The sequence below is a fragment of the Cyprinodon variegatus genome, unplaced genomic scaffold (assembly GCF_000732505.1).
Source record: "Cyprinodon variegatus isolate N-32 unplaced genomic scaffold, C_variegatus-1.0 Scaffold25, whole genome shotgun sequence".
Classification (NCBI taxonomy): Eukaryota; Metazoa; Chordata; class Actinopteri; order Cyprinodontiformes; family Cyprinodontidae; genus Cyprinodon; species Cyprinodon variegatus.
The window spans coordinates 418,123-442,852 of NW_015150478.1; the positions used below are offsets into that span (position 1 = coordinate 418,123).

The following is a 24,730-nucleotide window of genomic DNA, read 5'->3' on the forward strand; positions in this document are numbered from 1 at the left end:
ACCTCTACGCCTGACCCCGGCCCTTATGAAAGAGCTGTAAAAGGAAAGTGATTGTTGGAAGACGGCCATAAAGAGTCAAATTTCTGGTTCACAAGCCATTGTAAGATCACAACAAACAGCTCTGACCAGGCCAGCCTAATGAGGAATAAACACTGCATATCATATTATAAAAAACATTTTACAACATGTTGGTGGCAGCATTATGCTGAGTGGAGGAAGGTACAGAAAGGGTGGTCAAGGTTGAAGAAATGGTTGCTCTGACTCAAAACAAAAAACAAAACAAAACTAAAAATACTTTGTAAAGGATTCTGCAGTAAATACAAATAAGCAGCCACTAATTTAAATAATCAGGCAACTGTGGTAGTGTATAACTACACTGGACAAACACATTCAGTTGCCTAAACTGAACTTTTCAAGCTTGACCATGACCTGGATGACTGAAAAACTTCACATATATGCAATCAGACTATGTGCATTGTGTCGAGTGTGATGGATGTGGCTTAGAGCATGCCAGAAGGAGCTTCAGTTATATTAAAAGTGTACAAACATTTCCATCAGTTTAATACACCTATATCCTGAAATGAAAAAAAAAACAATCATTTATGAATGACAAAATGACAGAATATGCAGAAGTTCAATGATTATGATTAATTCTACATAAAACTATACACAAATAATAAAGAAGCCAGTGTATATACTGTATGTATCATGTACTTTTCTGTATATTATAGCTCAAGACTTCAGTGACACAGGACATGTCTTGCCTCTTTGTTGTACCATAAACTCAATTTTCATGTCTATATCTGAAGACACAGATTTGTAACTTTATTTTTTTCTAAGGCTGCTTCCATGTGTGAACATGCTTGTGTTCAAATAACATACGCTTTTTCAAGGCAGGCCTCTCTGGACATGTTCTGTGCCAAAAGGTTAGACGCCAAGTTGAATAATTCCTCAGCCCATTCCTGCAGAAATTAGACCAACGCACATTATGCTAGAATATTTTATCTTATAGGTTTGTCATCTATTAGACATGTTTATGTTCAGAATAAACACCTTTGCAATTTCCTCTTGAAACGCCATGAAGTTCAGGTAGGTGATGTTGACCATGTCAGTGCCACTAACCACCGTCAGCATCCTGTTCTCCATCTTCCCCGCCAGTGTGCTGACATCCAGCAACTCGCGCAGCTTTGCATCCTTTATGAGGAAAGCACACACAAAAACAACAGAAGGAAATCAGTGCAAACAGTTAGGACAATAAATAAATCTAGATCACTGTTTTAAGACGTAAAATCAATTTTTATGATTACAGTTTTCAAACAGTATAGTGGGGACAAATGACCAAATCCTGCATCCAAAGACCAGCAGGATAAACAAACCTTCAAGGGGAAACAAATGATGCTAAACAGGCCATGGAAAAGGACAAGGAATGTTATTTTGAGGAAGCAGGAGACAGTCCTGCGCTGTGTCATGAGATTTTAGCTTTCAAAACAAAAAAAAGAAAACCATTCTGAAAGCACTGAACTCCAACAAGCCCCATTAGCACTTGGTGTATCCGCCTCATTTGAGGCTGATTTGACTGATTAATGAGAGGTTCACTGTCTGCACAGTCACTGCGACATGATGAGAGGTGATAAAGTCTAAGAAGCAGCCATTTGGTGTTTCACAACACTGAAAACATCAACATTTTTTAGAAAAAAAAAAAAATTGTCTTTAATTACAAATGAAGGGGAGTAGTGGCTTAGCTGGAAGCTGCCCACTATTACTAATGAAAGAGTTGAATGCAGAAGACAATGTTTTTTGTAATACACTTGCAATGACCAATGAAATTTTTTATTATTATAATTTAAAAAAAAAGTTGAACAGTGATGTATGGAATATCGTATTGAGATCAGATCCATATGATCCAGTTTTTCAGGGATTTGTTTGATGGGTAGCAACTCAAACTCTGAAAAATATTAATCATTTTACCGCATTCATTGAAGGCTCTGACACATAGAACTCAGAACATTTTCTTCCATATATCAACAAACTAGGTTCGGTACATAAATTGATCTTGTCGAGTCCTTCCACTTTTGGTGGATTAAAACACATTTTTTAAATCAACATACTGTAAGTCCAATAAAGGAATTTGGTTCATGAGCGTATTCTTTAAATAATTCTGCTGAAGCATGGTTGAAAAGCAGTTAAAAAGTAATTATTTTTGTGAGATTTAAGTTATTTCTTCGACAATTGTAGGTTTTCATTTCATTAAACAAGAAAAAGTATTAAATATATTATATTTTGATATTATAAAAAATGTGGAAATTTATATTAAGCACTAAGAAGAGGAGAACAAGTTCTTGTGCCACTCACATATATGGGTTTCCTCAGAAGTCTTTTATTTAGTAAAAAAAAAGCTTTAAGCTTATGAGAACAGACTGTCTCCACCTTAAGCAAAGCAAAGTCCACACTTAATTCGCCTCCACATTCATCATCTGACAAATTCAATAGCTTGTTTGAAGAAATCTCCTCTGCTAAAACAAAACAGGCTGCTGGCAATAATCCAACTGCAGACAAAATCTCTAGAGATTTTTTTTTTTTCTCTGAGAACGGAAAACAAATTTTAACAAACATAAATTTAGGTAGCTAATCTTTTGTGCAAATCCTAAAATACCATCTATAATTCCTCAGATGTGCAAGAGACCAGAATAATAACCCTCCTTCTCTCCCCTTTGTGGTTTAGTATGCTAGTTGCACGCATACTAGTTGCTCTGGCTTAATTAACAAAACAAAAAGCTTTGTAGAGGATTCTGCAGTGAACGCAAATAAGCGGCCACTAATTTAAGCAATCAGACTATGAGCATTGTGTTCTGTGTCTTAATAGATGTCCTCTACACGTCCCTCACGTCCCCAAATCAAATTGCACAGCTCAGACGTCCCCCATCTCACCCACCCCCTGATATTATCTCATTTTAAGACAAACATTTATCGATTTGCTGTTTAAGAATAGATTTTGTTTCTATGACGCCATTGTTATTGTTATCGTAAATTAGCAGTAGTTTTCCCAAAAATATTTGTTCTGCATTATTCACTTGTTTAATCTGGATGGTCCTAATGCTTAACCACTTGTAAACACACGGATATTAACATCAAAATAAGAATCCATCAACCCCCACTTATGTATTCAGTGTGCCACAAGCTGAATCTGAAAGTGTAAAAGCTATTTTCTTCTGCGTACAATAGAGAAGTACCATGGATGGCTGCCAAGGATGATAGACTTCTGAGAACAGACAAGATGACAGTAAGATGCATATTTCATTTATTACGGCACTTGAACGTCAATAGAATGTGATACTGTTTTGATTCTACTTGTAGCCATTAGCTCAACATGCTGCTTATCTCCTCATGTGCAGTCAGTGCAGAGCTAGACTGACAGGAACCTGCAGGCACTTAAGGCAACCTGAACATCATCAGCTGCAACTGTGATGGGAAAAGGAAAGAAAGATGAAGTCAGGCAGATGAACCAGCTTGAGGAGGAGTAAGGTGATAAAGAAAAGCTGAAATAATGCCATGGTATAAAAGCATCATGGGAGAAGCAGGGGTTCAGTCATGTGAATGAAATCCAATTTCTACTGGTGCATTCAAGGCGAGTGTAGAGGCTGGCCTTGGGCCCCAGTTACCACAAGCTGGAGGTTTAGAGCAAATTAGCTGTGGGGAAAAGGCAGGATGGGATTTGAGTTCAGAGAAAACTTCTTTAAGAGCTTTTAAAGACAAAACCATAAAATGTCCACAGTTTGCAGAGCACATGTGTATAAATATGTTTGGTGTATCTGTTTATCCAGGCATGCTGCAATCTGTTTTTTTCGGGCAGCTGCTGCCTTTCAACATGTGAAGTCCTCTCAGAGACGTAACGCTTAGGCGAAGCTGCGGCTTGAGGAAGGAAAAAAACCTTTTCTGCCTCCATGAGTTTGTCACAAGGCCCCACCTGTCGTCAGGTTGGTGCTCAAACTGAGTCACACTCTAATGGACAAGAGGAAGGGATTCAGACTGGCAATGGGAAATTAGGAACAAAGCAGGTCATTAAACCCAGAGTACGGCACCTGTCTTTACTCACACACGGATGCACATGTAAACCAACCCACACACCCTTTGACACACACAGCCTCACTCTTTCAAACGCCTAAAACTGGATCCTCAGATCAAGCGACATGCGCACACAGCTGATGATGCTGTTGATGTTACTAAATATACACACAAAGACACCAGATCAAAGGAAATGTCTACATGAATGATTGATTGACCTATCTGAGCACACATGCCACATCGTCAAAGGCAAGCATAAAACAGCATCAATCTTGATTTTTTACTGTTAACATTTAAGTAATTTTTTCAGAGCAGAATTTAATGTTAAAAATAGGTCATCTATCCCGGTATATATTCAGTATGAAAACTGCAGTCGGATCTTTACTGTAAAAAATATCAATTTGATGCTGAAAATGAAATCAATATGTCACTAACCGCCCTTCACAGTAGATTAACGGTGAAAACAATCGGCAAAAACACAGATGATCTAACGGGCTCTTGGTGAGGTTGTTTCAAGTGCAAAAAAATGTACTTTGCTTCTCATTATAGCTTGAGAAAAAACAGAACTTCAGGGATGATCAGATCTTGGTTTGTCAAATATTTTGGTGGTTATTTATCTTTGTCTTGTGGTACAGGCTTAGTGGTACAGACTGGTAGAACCATTGGACAACTATAACATATTCAGAGAATATAAGGTAATTTAAAAGAAGAGGAATTGGAAGGGAATAAAAAGGAGAAGGAAACAGCACAAAAAATGGTTTCTAGGACAATTACCATAACAATATACAATTACAATATACAATAACAGCAGCAAGAGTTAAAGGCTTTAGAGGCTTTGTGTAATCAACTCTAAGTGATCAATAAATCTACAAAGACGTAATTTTAACTATAGTTTTAAAGTTAATGGCAGAATGCATCCTCTAATGCTGATGATAAGAATATTGATATTTGATATAAACAACCCTCCTTTACCTCATTAATAACTCAGAAGAATCTGAGACTAAATAAAAAAAAAATAATCCTGTAAATTGAATACAACTGATATTAGCACTGCTGAAACAACCACGTTTTAGGAATACTTCTTCAGACTTTGTTTTTGTGTAATACTTTTTTTTTTTTTTTTTTACATCAATTACACTTTTGTTCATTGTTATTAATTAATCAGATCAACTACAACTTGCCAGGATGGACATAAATATTTGGTTCTGTCATCTAAATGCACAAGCAGACTGGAGCAACTAACATTTGCCACACCTTTTCTGGGCCTGAGGACCTCCTCCAGCAAATCCAGATGCACTATATCACAAAGTGATGATGGATCTGAATTATTAGATCATCATTAAGATTTTTATCAGTTTTACTGAATAAAACATAAGATGTAACTTTCTTTCTAACTGTCAAATTATGTAGACATATGCACAGAGGTCTCTCTCTTTCATTTTACCTATGTCTATGTTCCACAAAAGCAGATATGGTGAGTTTTCACTTTACTTTCACAGATACTAAATATAGACACAAAACCTGCACCCACAACCTCTTTTATGTTAAATAAATCACATTGCAGGTGCTGTATAAATTTGCACATCCTCCAACCAGTATTTTGCAGGTACTGATAATCAGCATGTTCTTCATACAAAGGAAAACTAATGTATCTATACAAACAAACCTTTGGTAGATTACTCACTATATGACATTAACTATATTATTACATTAGCTTCCATCACTCCATAAATGTTCTTCCTTTTCCAGTAATTTCACAGTGATAAGATCTTACTACATCGGATAAGACTGAAGGGAGATAACTTCACAAACTTCGTTAGAAGAAGCCTTCTTTAATCAGCAAATGTTTTTAGAATATAATTTTAGAGCATTTGAAATGAAAAGCCTAAATCAGTCCTGCCCCTGCAGCCACTTTCAGGTTATTTCATAGTTTTTAAGAGTTTTTGTCTTTTTGCATACATATCCTTGTTTGCCAGCGCGGTGAGTCACACAGTCTACAGAGCATTTTTGCTCTGAGTAAAACTAATCCTAAAATGACTCCCTCTCCTGGCGATGCAGTCATTTATTTAAGAGGGTTATGCTGCATCTCCAGAGCATGTTTTAAACATTAGCCACATCATAACTTACATGGACAGAAAGTACTGAAACACTAATCCCATTAAAAGAAAGAGCCTCATTTTGCCACCATGCTGTTCAATCAACATGAGTCATGTGTACTACTATACATATGAGCCCAGTCAATGACTTTATATCCCCCTTGTGTACGGATGCAAATTAAACATATTTCATAAATAGAAAAATAAACTGCATATAAACTTCTGTGTGTGTTTTTCAAAAATTTTTTCTGAAATCCAGAATAATCAGTAGTAGTCAGAATTAATAAGAATGAGTTATTGTAAAATTGGACTATGAAATTCCTCTCAGTGTGGAGCAACAGCATTAAACCATTCAGCAACAAAATTACACCATGTATCCTACCTTTAAAGTTATATTTGCCAAACAAACAAGTTACTTAGTTCAACTGCTGTCTTTATATTTATGAGGCCCCGTGGACATTATGGGTTTCTTTTTATTATAAATACATTTTTTTTTTTTTGCTTTTCTACTGTTTGAATAAACCACAATGGCGTGATTTTTTTCTGATCGCTCAAAAAAGGGTTACAGAGTGAAAGATTCCAAAGCATCCCTGTCTCCTTTGTTGTGTACATAAGAAAAAAATACCTGCATTGGGATCATGATCCCTGGATCATCCTCAGTATTACTTGGTTAATGATGGCTTACTTTGCAGGGAATGTCTGTACTCTCTATTCTCAACTCTTGAAAAAGAAAAGTAGTTTTTCACTGTCCTACTGTATAGGTTGATAGAAGTCATTAGATGAAATCACTGCCTAATTTGCATTTGGGCTGAAACTGTTAATCAATTTAATTGTAATATTGGATAATTGACATTATCATCAACTAATTTGGTCATCTGTAATTAGAGTGTACAGACTTAAAAATGCCTTTTACCGAAAGAACAACCCACTCGGAGCCATCATTTACCCAGATTTACCCTAAAGTAGCATAATCCAGCCTAACAGGATTCAAACTCTGTAAAAATAATTATTGCCTTTGCTAAATGATTGTTAGTTGCAGCCCTAATTTGCCTAAATGTTCTTGTAATTGTGATCCAGGCAGTAGGATGGAAGAACATCAACCTTGGTAAGGTAAAAGGTGGGTAAAAACCAACCTCTATATGCTCAGAATGACAAATTAGCCTTATAAAAAAAACACTTTAATTTTAAGGCTTTGACTAAACCCAAAATGCACATATTTATAATCTGGACATGGATTGGAGTAAGTCTCATCTCTGCTCTAAATGTGGGTGTGGCTTGCTCCATGATGCTATCCCCTGAACACCTATTAGTGCTTGGTATGTGGGAGGGGAAAATGGCATTTCTGAGGTTGTTTAGTAGTTGCAGAATGATTTGTGCTTTAACATCTAGGCTATTACTATACTACGTTGAATAAGGTATTGACACAGAAAAGCTTAAGTGTATAAATAAAATGGTAATTTTATAGGGTGTAAACAATTAACATAGAAGAAAGAAAAAAAGGGAGGTAGAAAGTGTAGAATCCACAATAAATTTAACAGCTTCTATAGCATAGATTCTAAACACAGAGCTGCATCGCTGAAGTCCACTGATATCGTTGCTTGTGTTGGGGCTTATGTGTTTTGTTGTGAAACAACACTGCTTGAATGCAGGTCCTGTGACTATAGTGTTGTGTGCTCCTTCTAAGAAAGAAAGCTCAAATGGCAATGATGTAAGCAGACCAACCCCCAGACATCATGCCTGTGAAACTGTGATGCGGGCCATCCAGCCCTCCGTCATACACCTTTAAAAACGAGACGCGGAAACCTCTCGTTCTCTTTTCCACCAAGCGTATGCTCCTTAGGAGAGCCGAACTCCACCTGGGATTCGGGAAGCTAGCTGACCATAGCTTCCCCCTTTGTCCTGCCGTCAGAGCTACTGACTGCAGTGTTATGCCGCATGCCAATCCGCTGCAGCATGGTTGAGAAGTTAAAGCCTCCGCCCGGTTAACCAGTTTCCTGCGCCTGCTGCCCTGCAGATTTCCCCCCCAAAGAGCTAGTGTAGCAGTGTGCGTTGCGGTCGAATCATGGGGGGAAACCCTCGTGAATAACTTTGTAATAAACTACATCAACTAAAGCCCATCAAATTCCCTTGTTGCCTGTATTAAACTGATCCACATTTCTCCAAGAGCTGACCCGATTTGGAAGAGGGATTGGACTGGACTGAACTGAGCTGAGCTGATATCCGTAGTTGCCCCCCCACCCTGGGGTGAGTGTACAGTAGTTAAGTCAGGTCTTTGGAAAGCATTTATTGTACTTTGGCACTCTTTTATGCTGATGGTTCATTTCAATTGGTTTCTAAATTGAGCCCAGGTTTCATGGTGTGAATGAATATGGTGTGACTGGCTGTGAGTGTGTATGGGTTTCTTTCATTTCCTTTTGTCCTGAGATTGGTGTATTACAGTAACTGAGGATGGTAGGCCCTTTAAAACATTTTTAAAACAGTCTGGGGCGGCCATTTTGTGAGTTTCATAAGTTAACATACGCCTACATTGTAGTCCAACCCTCCCTCTTTGGTGACAAGGTGATAAGGTCGACCATTTGATGACACACCACCCCAGTATTTCTCCAGCGTGTGGCTCCACCTCCCTTGACCGCACTGTAGGGGGCCCGCCATCTTGATTGACTTTGGATTATAGGGGCCTTACCCCTTTTTCTAACCAGGTTATATGAATGTAAGTTTGCTGAGGTGCCACAATGCCATATTGTTAATACATTTGTAAACATTAACCATTGTAAGCTGAACTAATTCACATTAACTACACCTATCATTGCTTATTATATCTGCTGCCATTTTGAACAGACATTAATGAATGGATTGACATTTGGCCTCCCTTGGACACTGCCTATAAGCCATCTAAACCGAAACTTAGACCAGTTTTCCCCTATTTCCAAATTATTTATTTAGTCTACCTCATGTTTATTTTCTAGTAGTAGACGTTGGCAACAGTGTTTTTATGCCTATTAGTGGTGTAGAAGGATTCTCATGTAGGGGACTGTTTTGTGCATTGGGTCTATGTTTCCTGATCCACACGTACTCAGGGAACTTAAAACAGAAACCATGTTGAGTTTAAGTTTAAAAGACAAAAAAAAAAAAAACAATAAACATGCACATTTGCAGCATTGTAGTAATTGTATACTTCTACAATTACTATACTTCTACTCCAGGTATGCACTTTCTTGCTGAAAACAATTTGAGTGTGAAAATCAGTTGACACATTTGTAGCTCAAGGGCAACGCCAGGCTAAAAAAGCTGTCTAAAACCAATGCACAGATAAAAGATTCATAAACTGTAAAGCAAACAAGATTAAAGAATATTTGTGAAAAAAGAGGGTGTAAAAAACCAGAGGGATCCAAATCAGAGACTCAGAGTTTGATCCCAGGGCTTTCTCCTCCTTTCCTCCGTTGCTAAATCTAAATGCCGCATTCATTTTTGCCCCTTTGACTCTGAGGTAAATTGTTTCTTTTTGTTATGGTGTTCATAATTTACTTGAGCCCTCAAGTGTCAGAGGAGGCTAACTATCAGAGTTTTATGAGGGTGAGAACTGCCTAGAGGGCCAGTAGGGAAAGGTCAGTGCCATCATTCAGTAGTCCAGTGATGCATTACTGACCACAGAGCCAATCACTGAATATTTACTTGCTTTACTTTGTGCATCAGTAGTCTACAGATTAGGGTTCCAATTGTATTTATTGCTAAATTTGTATTAGATGCTGCTTATAATTGGTAAAATTCTAAGCACAGCAGAAAGGAACAGCTGCTGCTGCTGCTGCATAAACTAATTAATATCAAGGTGCAGTGCCTTGCAAAGGTTTTGAAACATGTTGATTCATTTGTTAAGGATTTCTTTGACGGACAAAAAGTCCTGCATGAATTGGAAGGAAAATAGGGGATTTGCCAAGATGTTTTTTCTTAAAAACACAAATCCCGAGACTCTTATTTGTATTACGTCCTTTTGAGTCAGTGCTTTGTACCTTTGGCAGCAATGGCAAATTCTTCAGTCTAAACCAGGCGTCCCAATTGTGGGGCCAAGAGGCCCTTAAGGACCACATGGGGTGTCCTCAGCATTTTCTGAAAAAGGACCAACTCACTAGTGCGTAGGTCTTCAACAGGGGGTCCGTGACCCCTAGGGGGTCCATGGAGGTACTGCATGGGGGTCGCAAAAGTTTTGGTTGATTCGTTTTTTTTTTATATTCCACCTGCAATTTTTTTACACTAATTGAAATGTCTTTAAATCCACATTAACATGAATTCGGCACACTGTAGTAAACAGATAAATGGAGGCAGAAGATGTCTTTCAGTCATCAATGCACACATTCAGCGACACACAGCTCTTTCAAGCTGGGCACCATTTCATTCACAACACCTGTCCCATCAACCAGGAATCAGATATACTTCAATAATCCCAGGGAGAAATTACTTTCGTTGACTCCATCTGTAATATAGTGACTATAGGGCAGGTTTAATATCACACAATTTCATACAGTATATAATTAGGGGGTCCCTGCTCCATTTCACCATCAGTTTGGGGGACCTTGGCCTGGAAAATGTTGAAGACCTCTGCACTAGTGGACTAAGTTGGAAATTTTGTTTTATGCTGCTCTTATTTCTTATCATTTGTAGAGCATTTCATCATATCAACCACTTATTTAGAATCATTCTAAATCATTCTCAATCATTTACAGTAGTATTTATTTATATCGTCCCAGTTCTTGTTCTCTGTCTGCTGGGTTCTTACTCTGATTTCCCAGGTACTGCTATCTGAGTTCCAGAGTACCTTACCTTTAAGCTCTGTGGAACGTGGCCATGAGCCAGCCTAAAATGGGAGCATCTTTATGGGATCTGCTGGACCAAGGGACCCCAGAGGTTTTGCTAGGTTTAGCAAAGTAAATAGAGTACTACAATGATCTGTATAATCCCTTTCTACCATGTTGAGGTGGAAGCAACAACCTGCAGACTGGATAATGTGGTGGAGCCCATCAACTGCTATGCTAATTGCTCTGTGAATTGCTTTTGGTGGCCAGGTGAATTTTTGTCAAAATTTTTAGGCAAGCAAAAGCACAAGAAACTGGCATGGTTTTGCAGGTTTGGGCTCAGAATGAATGCACAATAAAGGCTGATTTATACTCAAAAATCAGGTTGTCTGCGTGTTTGTCACAGTGAATGCAAATGTGACACAGACACTCTGCTGCACCTCTCCAAAATTGTAGATGACTGCAGACAGTGCCGCAGACAGGAGGCATTTGATTGGTCAAATCTACATCGGCTCTACACTATGCGTATTTCCTTTTTGGTATGTTACCAGCTTGTTTTGTTTGTTGTTTGTATGACCGCCATTGCAGAAAGTGACTTGTGAAGATGGACCAGCTAGAAGAGCTGGTCCATCCTGGATCCCCGCTCTTGTTTGTCCTCATGTCCCTCTGTTGTCGCACAAAGTTGCCCCCACTTCCTCACTGCCTCGGCTGTATCTAGACCCAAAGCTAGTTCGTGATTGTTCCTCTTGCATTGTGGCGTGGAATAACATACAGTAGCATAGACCACGCTTCAATACTGGGCATAAATCAAAAGTATTTGCAACAAGTTCACTGTGACACACTGCGCACTGTGAGTATAACCAGCATTAAGCCTGCTTTAAACCTTTACACTAATCTGCCCATTTTGGGGCTGCTGTATTCTTTAGCCTGAATGTGATCATTTAGTTTTTGCTTAGTACTATCACATTAATCCAGATAAAATTCATTTTTGTAAAGTGTCAGCATGTAAAGGTACTGTAAATGCTTTCTCTTTCTTGAGCACATCAACCCAAAGGACAAAAGGAGTAAGGGGGAATTAAAAAAGCATTAACCTAACCATAATCAAAGTCTGTCTCATCTTGAGCACTAAAATTGAATGCGTTTTTCCATTGTGGTGTGTCAGTAGTACTCAGTCATGCATTGACGCATAGGTTGAGGAAATGTGTGGGAGGAGGCTGAAAGCTCACATGGACTAAACAATCCTTCATTTCGACTCTCCAGTTGGGACATTTCATTAACCCTGGCACACTGAGACATGAAACATGAGATCGAGGGGTGGACAGAGCGGGTCACTGAGGGCAGATAAACACATAATTTCCAAAATGCCAGAGTATCAGCAGTAACTTGTGCTGACAGCAACTCATCTACATTTCTTAGGAAAGAGGCCTAATGTTCAGATCATATGCTAATCAGCTCATGACATACTGTGGAGCTGAGTATGATAGACTTTGATGGTAAAGTAAAAAGCTAATTTAAAAAAGAGCAGTTAAAAAGCTCAGTATATCTTTCTCTATCATGCATATTTTAATAACACCCTCAGCAAACTTATTACAGTCATTCCTCTTAGACATCTGACTTCATTCAAAACTAACCAATTTTATTATATCTGCATTGCAGCTGGACTGAACACTCCAGGTAATAATATTTTTAAAAGAACTGGAGTCGGGGCTCGAAAGTTTTACCCCAGAAGTCTACTCATTACCCCGATCAGCAACATAGTTAAATAACTTATTGCATGATCATAATAATAATCTTTTTTTAATCCCTTTCAGAAAAGCTTTCTGCTTCATTAATTTGACATCAAGTTAGGATGCAGTAACTTCTTTACTCACATAATACTATCATAACTAATCAAAGCTGAAATTAATAAGATCACAGTGACAAATAAACTGAAGTGTAGCGATAAGTAATTAAAAAAGTAAATCTTATGCCTGACGATAACACAAAACTGACCTCAAATGACCAATGACAGTAGGCAAAGAGAAAATTTGTCTAGAGGGAATGAATACATAATTAAAACCAAGAGCTGATTTTACAGTTTCCATGGTAGAGCAATCACCTTGTTGTTAAGGAAACTATATATATATATATATATATATATATATATATATATATTAAATATAATGCTAGAACTGCCTGATATATTGAAAAATACATGGTGTGTCCAATGTGACTATTTATATGGCAACAGGATATCCAACCTAATAGAGCTCTACAATAGATACCAACATTAACACAGAGGTTAATTCCTCAAGATGGTAAAACTCAGAGAATACTGAAAACATTAAAATGAACCATCAAAGACAAAGGATCAACAATGTTCTTAAAAGAACATATAATCACATTATTTTTTAACAAAACATAGCCCAGTCCAACTATGAATGAGCTAGAAAATCTCAGTATTCTTAAACCAATACTACCTTAGCAAACACTGTATCTTTACCATCCATCGTAGTAACAGGCCTATTCAGATATTGTTACAACACTTGTATTTAAACCATTTGTTGTGATGACCATAAACAAACACATGATCCCTCCACCCAAAAAAACAAAAAAAAAGCAAAAAAAACATTAATATCCATTAGGGCTGAAATATAAAAAATTTGGTTTTCTAATGAGTTAAATTTTTTACTCAGAAATATATATTTCTTCACTTTGAGTAAGTAGAAAGTGGATAAGTTGAAAACTTTGCCTGCAGAACAAACTTAAAATCCAATATGGCTGCCATCTGTTTATACTTTATTGAAATTATTACACAAATAACTATATTAATGAATACATGAAACTGTTTATCCCTACATGTTATTCATATGAACCTCTTTAAATCAGTATTATAAAGTCTATGTATCTATGGCACAGTAATACAAAAAATATAAAAAATATATCCATATAGGGAACTATGTTATATGTTTCAAGACCGCAGTGCCAACTTCAAAAGGTACATACAAATGTAACCCTCTGGTTCAAATTGTCTGATTCAATTGCAAGTTTCCTAACTGCTATTTCTAAGTGGTTTTCAGTGGAACTAGAATGACATGCTAGAGCAATTGTGTGTGCTAGCATTATATAATAGAATATAATGGAACTGATAGACACATCAAATACCAACCAATTACTGCCAATGGTAGCTGTAAGAACCATGGTTTTGTTTATTACTCCTAAAATCACAATCAAATACAAATTTAGATATACAGTTAGCCAAGTCTAACTTATTATTAGTAAAAGAGATCGAATGTAGGTAGTCCTTTTTTTTATATATATAAAAGATAACAGAATTCAATTTCTAATCCTCACAAAAAACAAAAAATTCTTCTAAGGGAAATTGAGCAATGCATGGTAAATAAACATAGATATATGATGGACATATGAGAGCAACAGAATGTCATTTTACAATCCAAGTTATTAACTAGATCAGGAATAAATGGTTGTACAAAATGGGTAGGTAAACAAAAGTATAAAGTATACAAATGATTATTCTTACTGTAAGTTTAAAGAATTTCAAGGCTCTGGAAGTTGAAAAAGAAAAAAAAGTTACCCGCCTGCTATCAAAGTGATTCAGAAACAAAACAAAATGGCTGAGGTCTGACAGCTGCTGACAGCTGAGAATGCAGCTTTGAAATAAAAAACTCTGAACTCAGGCTGTCACCTGATGTAAAAAAAAAAAGACATCTCATTCAGGCATTTCTGTCACAGAAGAGAAGCCCTTTTTTTAATGGCAACACAAGACTTAAGCTTGACAGCATTTGATTACAAATCACAGCCTCCCTCAATAACTACTACATGTGACTAAACAATCCGCCAACTCATGCTGCTCAAAAGTATTACCCACTCTTTGCTTCTTTTGTTGGTATGTATTAGTTTTACAGTACACCACGGAGTGTTTATGTGTACAAAGGTAATAAACAATTCTTCTGTTTTTTGTAATATTTACATTGCTTGCTGATGTTTATCTTGGAAATTTGTTTTGCTTAATTAATTACAACCACATGTATTAAAGGCAACATGCTGGCAAGGGCTTTAAATAGCAATACACAACTGGTGCAGTATAAACATGCTTCAGATTTTCATCTTATCGTTTTTGAAACTGCAAAAGTAATCAGATACAACTTCACTCAAAGCCAGGCTGACTGTTCCTTATTATTCTTTCTCTGTCAGTGGAAAATTGTTTGCGTTAACCTTGATTGGTCTGTTGCGGCCCTAAGATAACTTTACTGATTTGATGCAGAAAACAAATTTGCCTTTTGTCTTAAACATATAGTGGAGGATTTATGTGAACTTTTGAAAAGACCCGCCCCCTCTCCACTTAAAAAAAAAAATGCACATGCACAACCCTGTACCCGCTCCAGAGAGGGAACGCCACCGGCCAACGGTAAGCGAAAATGGGGACAAACGCGTAGTATGGCCTTACGTAAACATATCCCCAGAATGATTGACAATTAGGAAGAACACTTATTTTGATGATCCACCCTGAAAAAGAACATCCTCCACTATACCTTTAAGTATTTGGTGATCAGGCAAACTTCCTCATTAAATGTCTCAAGTAACATTGAGTTTGACTTTATCACAGAATTATCCTGCTTTTGTTAGACCCATATTAACACCAGCTCACATTTTTCACATAAGCAAAGCGATGACCCGTCATTTCAGTTATGCCACAGACACATTTTTTGATGTTGAATTTTTATCCCCTTCCAAACCAGAAGTTGGGAGAGGTTTGAGGAGGCCAGTGAGCCTGAACATCTTCACTTAAGTCATTTGCTTCAAAGGACTAATTTTGGGACACCTGAGCTGGTGCTAAGGCGACATATTACAGGATGATTTGCATTTGTATTTACACCAGACTGGGGTCTTGGAAAGAAATTTCCTGTACTATTGAAAGACATCTGTACCAGCATGTACCTTTTGAACCAACATAAATATTCAACTAAAATAGCCACCATTTAACCACAGAGTAGCACTGAGGTGGCTTTGAGACAAGTATTCCAGAGCTAAAGAAGCGTACTTAAAAAGAAATGCAGAGTAACATTAAAAGAGTACCTCTTAAATAAAATGTATTTATTTTAAAAAAAAAAGTAAATTTTAGGGTGAGTTATACTTTAAACCTAGCCTGGGTGCCATTCCGAACTTAGTCCCGCCCACAACGTTTGAGGTCGGGAAGTTCGGTCTGGCATTGCTCAACAGTAGCGCGAGTATGCTAGCACAATATCTGGCGGGCCAATCAAATTGTCAGGGCGGGCTTTATACGATGATGGACAGATGATCAACAGTAACGTAATCAACCACGTGACCAAAGCGCGCTTGGGTGACAACAACAATGCTGCCGCTGGAGAGTTGAGGTGAGTAGATTCTGCTATTAGGTCTGTTCTAGAAGATATCGACAGCAAATTAATTTTAAAAGAGGAACAGAGAAACGCGATCAAGGCTCATCTTCTTATTCTAGGCGTGCAACTGCACGCTTTGATTTTTGTTGACAACTATGCGTCGCTTAACATACGTCACGCACTCCTTTGCTCTTATTTGTTTTGGGTTTATCCAATTGAGTGCAGAGGCATTTTTTTTCCTGGTTCGTTCAAAACACGCCCCATAATCACAGCTCTATGGAGCAGTATCAGACTCATGTTCTGACTAGAATTGAGTCGGACTACGTCAGGCTACTTTAAACCTGCATTTAAACTAATCATATTAGTTTTTTTCTAAGTTTTTCCCTGCAGCTCTGTAGGATAAGAAGAGATCAAGTGAAGTGAAGAGAACAAGTGCATTAAAAACATGCTGTCTACTTGTTAAAATTAAATGGTAAATAAAAAAAAATGAAATGGTAGGAGTACGTAGTTTTGATGCGTTTTCAGAATATGTTCTGCTAATGAAGGGCAAGTTAGCCAGTTTATTCACAGTCAATTGGTTTATCTTTGCTGCTGCTGTTTAAAATCTATCTGGGAAAAAAGCCAGACTAATAAACAAATTTTAGCTTGCAATAAATCTATCACTGAAGTGTTAAATGTGTGACATTCTTATAACTGTTCGTATCTACATTTTAAAATCATACAAAAAACACTTGAATGTTTATCAACTGCAGGAGTACTGAAAACTTTAAAAAAAAGAAAACTAACCATAAAATAGAATTTTACATTTGTATTTCTTTTTCATGTGTGTTTTTCAACCCAAGCTTATGATATTGTGAGAATTTCATGTCCATCTTAATTTAATCCTACTTTGACTGGAGTCTGCCTGCATAAAAGGGATTTTTTTATTGTAGTTTGTACACCCCCAGAGATCTGGCTGCCACCTCAAATTAAGAGACAAAATGAAAGCTTGAAAGCCAAGACATAAAGATAATGAAACAGGGGAGAGAATTGTCATATATGTACTAATGAATCCCGAGGCTCTTCTCTTCATGGGAATAACACCTGCTAAAAACAATCTGCAACACTTGTTGCATACAGAAGCAAACCAAACACTTCAACATATGTTCACATACAAAACTGCAATCTTGGTTTGCGTTTACAGGATTCAGAGAAGAGAGAATAAACAGAAAAGTAGCTGGCAATCCCCACTGTGTTGAATCACTTTGAGGAAAAGACGAATAGACAGGATAGGGCAAGGGGCAGGCTTGATGAGGTGGAAGGAGTCTACCTGGCATGCACTCTTCCTCTGTCTGACTGAGCGCACACGAGGCAGACAGGAAGGTACTGTAAAGTCAAAGACGGGAGAGAGCTGACCTGAGGCACGCCACACAAACTCCAGCAGGAGAAAAATAATCAGCTGCTGTGATTCAAGAGTTCAGCGCTCCTCATTAGATGAAACACTGAACAGAACTTAGAGCACAGTAGCAAACAGAACAAACAGCCAAACAGGTTAAGACAACAAATCTTACAGTGCACTTGGATTCAAGTACAAAAGTATTTCATGTATAAAATATATAGATTATAAAAATAACTAAAGGCTTTTTCTTCATAGAAAAAAAAGTTGTCTAAGTAAATAAAATACCTGCTTCATATGCAAAATAATACTGTCAGGTTTACACCAGAAAAATACAAAAAAACGAGGAAGTTTCTAACTGAATCTTAAACTTTATTCTTTGTATCACTTACACATATGTTTTTCTTGTCATTATGTTCCAGGTATTCTGTTTCTGCCGCCCCCACTCGGTCTGACTATTTCCCATAATTTTGTAAGGTGGATAAACCCCTTTCTGTTCAAGCTGTCCATGGCGCTGCGCTCTATCAGCAGGGTCGCTAAAAACAACTCCCAGGTGCCACAATCTGGTAGGTATGTAAATATGGCAATTACCCTGCTGTCATACTGAGGCTCTCATTTTGTGAAAGCAGACTTCAGTAGAAGTAGGGGCACACTAAATGCTGCTAAGATTATGTTCAGTGCCTACACACAGAGAATGGCACATGAATGGCATTGAAGAAGACACAGATTCCCACCCACACAAAGACTAATAACACGTTCGATGCAGAAATAGAAATAGAGCAGAAACAACCAAGAGACTGGTGAAGCATTCATTTTTTTTTGTGCCTCATTTAGCCAAAAAACTAAACAGAAAAAACTGCAAACAAACTGAGTGATCACACATAGAATGTTCTGATACAGAAAAATGATCTTGTCAAACTAGAACTAATTAATTATACATAAAAGGGTGTTTGTGCTTTGGAATTGGAAAATTTGCTGCTGCAGGAATCCAGTCTCCCCTTTGGAAGATCTTTTAAAATTAATTCATACTGTTTCATGTATCATAAAATAATAAAAGGTTTTTCAACTTTGTAAAAAAAAAACATTAAAAGGGAAATTATGTTTTCTAAAAATAAAGGATAATATTTTTTATCTTATCTTGATGGGAACGAACATATTATAAACTGCTAGCCAAGTCGAAGGTCTTAAACACGTTAATGTATGTTGTTACTTCATTTCTGATCTAATTTTTTAAATGTCTTATGATGCTAAAATGTTTTAATATGTCATTTCCCTGAAACATCAACTTTATTCTTTCTAAGTGCATATTATGATAACTTTAGAGGCGCACTACGCTGTGGAAGTCGCACTTTCCTATCCAGACTGTCCTATAATGGAGGCGCTGATGCCCTCATTGCTTCTCAGGAAATTAACTTTTGTCCCAGAAAAAAAAATCTATCCCTCAGGGCTGGGCGAGCAATTGATAAGACCCATATTTATGTTTATGAGGAGGACATTTTTAAAAAATCTGATATTTTTCCCACCAATGCCTTCCCTTTATTTCATTTATGTCAATAAAAAACTTTCTAATTTCAACTTCTCTTTGTGAGTCTCTTCAGGGTGAATTATTTGAGGTTAAACATGTTTGTTTTAGAAGCATGTTTTAGGGCTTAGATTTAGCTACACTGTGCATTAAGGTCACTTTCCCTACAAGAGGATGGGAATAAAACATTTTTTTGAAAATAATGTTATTTTTATGAGAAAATAAAAAGAAGAATGGATACAGTAAATGTAATCTTTATGTAAGTGAAAGTTGTTTAATTGAACAGTTATTGAGCTGCAGGTCAAGTAACATAATAGAATAAAAACAACTATATTTCCTCTAAGTTTTTCTTTTTTTCAAGATTTTCATTAGACTTGGATGCATCATTAAATTTGTAATTGATCTCAAATTCAATTCACATTAAATATGCAATTCAGTTGGTTATAATTCCTAGATATCCATCCTTTTGCCAGCCTGGAACACATCTTATCATCTATGAAACCCCCTGTGATGATAAAGTCTAAGAAGTTGTCAGGAAAGGAAACCTAACTAGTGTGCCCATATGCTAACTGATCCACATGAAGATTCACACACGCACATAATAGCAAATTCATATTTTACCGGACAACAGTCACATGCTGGCTGCAACTGGGTAGCTTTTAATTTATTTTCTTCTTGTTGCATCCCCGATTGTTGATTTGAGAAAATGATTTCCTACTCCGTAAAATGTGGTACTAAAGACATGTTGGATAGCGACTTGGCTTTGATGATATTAAAGATTTAAAAAACTGCATAATTTTACACTGGGAAAAAAATTAGGTGGTTAGTGTTTCTAAAATATAATTTTTAATTATTTAATTATATATAATTATTAAAAAGAGAAGATAAACATTTAGGCAAAACAAAAGGTACAACACAAAAAGCCAACATCGCACTATTATAAAATGCACCTGACAGGATGATGCCAGTGTTACTAAGTCATTCAAACCACCTGTTTTCCTCTGAAAAAAAAAAGAAAAAAAAAAAACTTTCTGCAGCATTTGTTCCCCCCCTTGCACTGTGCTAGGGGCCCTCTGCCATGCTGGGGTCATGTAGAAACAGGCCCACCAGGGAAAATGTACACAGGGAAGCTGGGTAATAAATAATTCATTAGTCCTTTGTGCTTCAAGTCCAGCCTTAAGGCAGTGAATGTTCTTCCATTGTTGCTGCAATAATGAGGCCGCATACGTTTCCCCTGTTTGATTGTTTCAAGTATTATTAGTTAAACATCTCTATTTTACTTACTTAAAGCATATCATGTCCTGTCCCAATACTCTATAGGGGGCGATAGCAGATTCAAGCCCCATTGACATCTTTAGTGATTCTGTCCACAGCCAATTGGGTTTATTAGAAAACATTCCTGCAGTGATCTAGGAGAGGTCTGTGTAACGTCAGAAACAGTCAGCATTCAGTTTAAAGTAATAAGGCTGAACAGAAGGAACCCTGTTTTGTCTTTCTGCTGAAGAAGGAAGTTTTCTCATGATTTGCTGTGCTAATATGAACGAGTTACAGCAGCAGGGCAATAGGTCGACTTAAGGTCAGCAAACCTTTCAAAATATACTCCTTAATCTGTTCCTTCATGTATATATTAAAATACACAGTTAATAACAGATTGATTTCTAATATCGAGCTATTCCAAAATCGTATGAAGTTGCAGCTTTATAAAAACTACATTAAAAATGTACTCCATAACGACTTTAAAGTTTAAAGTTAAACAGCGGAAATATCTAAATTGAGTACTAAGTAAATGAAACAGATAAAATTATAACGAGTACAAAAGTATTTGTGTTATATTGTTTTATCAGCATTCTATTCGCTTTTTTTACAACTCATTATTGAAAGTGTCCAGTTTCTCAGTGTGACAGCACAGAAATGGAAGGACTTAGCCTCGGTGGTGAGGAGAACACAAAGGGCTGTGGAATACTGTATACTAGATCTGGATTCAGTTTATGCTGCAGGACTCCATAAAAAGGGCGAGACAGACAGCCACATATCTTACCTGCTTGGGTTAGTCCCAATTCCATCAGGAAAATCATGCAGTTCCTGTGAAGCTGTGAAGGCAATCATCTCCCTGTAGTTAGACACTCCCTCTCCATCTTACCTTCACATATTTTGTTTTCACATCATTCAGACATAGCCCTCCTCAAAAAGATACACTGGGATCACACACCTGCTGTGACTCAAATAGACCACCAGCCCATTTCATCGACTGGTCGGGCTCAAGCTGTACTTTATGTAAATACCGCACATTCTACATTTTCACATATATTTATCCCAAGGATGGTTTATATCTTCTAAAATGCTCTATATTTCCTACAAGAAATGAGGCTGAGGTTGTTCTCTAAGTGTGTTGATTATTTTTTGCTGTTATGTTTTTTTGCTGTTTTTTTGGGGTATTTTTTGTCATGTAATGTGTGCATTCTGAGCTGAGTGTTTTAACAAAATGTCATTATGGTGACAATAACAGTTCTTGATTCTCAAGTGATTCCTGTCATTAAACATTTTTGTTTGACATTTCTAGTTGCCTGTATACATTAATTCTGCTTAATGTAGCGTTTACAGACACTATTAAAAGAAATAATAAAACATTTTTGCTAAATTTGTATTAAAGGTATAGAGCAGGCATCCCCAAAGTCGGTCCTCAAGGGCCGCTGTCCTGCAGATTTTAGAGGCTGGTTTACATTGATAGTTGATTAACAGGCTTATGCAGAACTGCAATCATCCGAATCAGCTGTGCTAAAGCAGAGAAACCTCTACAATCTGCAGAACAGCGGCCCTCAAGGACCAACTTTGAGGATGCTTGGTATAGAGGAAAATCTTTTATTTTTTTGGTGGATCATAAGTGGTCCTCCTAATTGTCAATCATTCTGGTGATATGTTTACGTAAGGCCGTCGTACGTGCTCGTCCCCTATCTTTTTCTGTGCACGTGCTCTTTCATCCGTTTATGTCTGGTGAGCTACTGTTTCAGACAGTAATTGCATCTCACCTTTCTCACCGCGGTTCGTTAAAAAATGGCCGAGGGTTGTAAGAGAAAAAGTGTCTACAAAGTGTATGAGAAAAAAAGAAAGGCCTCAGAAGAGGCAGATTTAATAACACAATAATGATCATCTGTCTGAACGGTCAGTTAACTGAGTTCACTATAAAGTCCACTATATATTCCCCGCTCAATATAATGATTGACCGATTTAGGGGTTACAGCGGACGTTCGGACACAGTAAGCTCATATGAGCTATGAGAACAGCAACTTTTAAACAGAGCGTGCACTGGAAGAAATGGGCTTGTGCATGCTCGCACACGCGTTTAATAGGCGCTGCCTCACGGGAGCGAGCACAGGGTTGTGAATGTGCTTTTTTTTTTCTTTTTTTTAAGTGGAGAAGTCCTTTAAAAAATTATTGAAAATCCTCCACAATACCTTTAAGTAAGAAAATGACCCCTAGACAAGAAAGGGGTGTTTAGAAGTGATGTGAGAAAACGGAAAAACATACTATAGCTCCTTGCTATGGGAAGGCAATCTATTAAAGCATTATGCATGAACCCTAATAATTAGTACTCAAAATCCCTTACTAAACATTTGAGAATCCTTGCTGAGAAATGTGCAGCCATAATTGTGATCATTTGCCTATAGTCATCATTTAGCCTCTTGCCATCATTAGCTCCCCTGTGACACAAAGAGCCTGCTGTCCCAACATCCTCAGACCATCTGCCAGCCCAGGCCATGCCAGCCGCAAACCAACCAGCCACCTACCAACAAACATAAAGCTCCATTTGGTGTGGCATCTGTGTGCTCCACTGATGTGCCAACAAAGACTTACTGAATGTTTAAACAAGCCTTTGGATATTTTACAGTATTCAAGTGTTCACTTTATCTGTGATCTGTGTTTGTTTTAACAGTCAATTTAGGAACTTCTAAGGGATTAATGATTTGCTCCATGTTATAGAAACTGCCATCTCTGATTGGTCAGGACTCTGAGAGTTATTTTTAATAGAAAATATCATAATAAACCCATGCATGTTTTCTGCCAGACACAACAAAGACTTAAGTCACCATTCTCAATGTCTCTACAAGCTTACATGGTCATTCCTTGGTGAAAGGCCATAAAAGGGTCTTATAGCAAAGTCATTTTACTGTGCGGAATAGTTTTTAACACAATGGGATAAAATGCCTCGAGTTATTTTACTCTGAATTTCACTGATATTGATGGAAATGCTTGACTTAGCAAAACCAAAGGAACTTCTAGGAATTACTAGGAAAAAATTATGTTTTTTAAAAAGAAATCTCAGAATCCCTACAAACAGTTAGATTGCAGGTGCAGAATGTGCAGTTTCCCAGGATCCAAAACACATGGTGCTGACTGTGGAAATTAAGGAGCATTTCCAGCAAAACAAAAGGCTGCACAAAAAGAGAAAAACAAAAACCAAGACTTTCAAAGAAAAGAAAAAAAACTGTACAACAAAGTAAAGCTTTTCAAAGAAAATTGACACAGTATGAACCATCTTGGATGCAGACTTAGTGTAGTAACTCATTCTTTAACTTGATAAAAGTGAGAAATTAAAAAGGCAACTGTTTGTCGGCTTTCATTTAGTCTGGATATCTAGAAAAGAAATACTTTAAAGGGGCTTTCTGGTCTCTAGGGAAGCAGCATTAAAGGCTACACATTTTCTTTATCAATGCTTCTAGGATTTGCAATTGAAAACCAATTAAGTCTTTGACATGCTTATATGCTTGGAAGCTGCTGCTGGTGAGTCATAAAGGTCATCTGTTGCTTTAGAACTTGAAACTAGAGGCGTTTTCTCTAATTACACAGACACATTTCCTTACATTTGATATATCTGAAAAGTGATTACTTAAACACACCTGCTTATGAGTGTATTTAACCGTCTCACTTATGTGATTGATGAAGTCAGGGGCTGACCTGTGCAGCAGAGGCAGCAATTAAAAATATTCCCCCAAGATTCCTTCTAATCCCTAATTCCGTCTAATTCTGTAAATCAGATATGGAAGATAAGATTATAGATGAAACCATAGCAAAGATATTGTTCATTCCAATTAAAATTGGACGAATCAGGCTGGAGCAGAGATTAACCTGTTTTCCCCTGCTATATTATGTTATGTTGTCTGGCTGTAAAGTCTGCTTTGCAAAAAGATGACATTTTTTGATACTTGTGATTTTGCTGATTGCAAATATTGTTTCATTTGTAACAGTTTAATTTCAGAATAATTTAGAATATTTTCAGATAAAGATTTGAATCATTTAAGGTGCTTGCTTTCCAAAAGAACTAACATCCAAAAAATAAATGACATCTGAAAACAAAAGGCAAAATATGTATTTAAAATTTTATATGTCTTTGTCAAACCTTTATATCTATGTATTATTTGTAAGCTTAAAAGTAAAATAAGCTTTTGGACACAGCTGTTGGGATATATTGCCAAAATGGAGCTAAAATCAGTTGGATGAACCTTCTAAAACCATCCCCATTTCCTTTTCCA

The 24,730-nt window shown here is 37.1% G+C and overlaps 1 protein-coding gene across 4 annotated transcripts in view; it reads right to left on the reverse strand.

The window, feature by feature from the left end:
• plcb1 (phospholipase C beta 1) overlaps window positions 1–24,730 on the reverse strand; it is a 153,302-nt gene that overhangs the window by 73,572 nt on the left and 55,000 nt on the right. For all 4 annotated transcript variants that reach the window (XR_001481859.1, XM_015395075.1, XM_015395068.1 and 1 more), the window contains exons 4-5: window positions 1,054–1,194; window positions 883–962 (exon numbers count right to left, since the gene is read on the reverse strand). Coding sequence is in view for 3 of the 4 variants with exons in the window: in XM_015395075.1 (XP_015250561.1) it covers window positions 883–962; window positions 1,054–1,194 (221 nt within the window). In the remaining variant the exon portion in view is untranslated. The remainder of the gene's footprint in view (window positions 1–882; window positions 963–1,053; window positions 1,195–24,730) is intronic.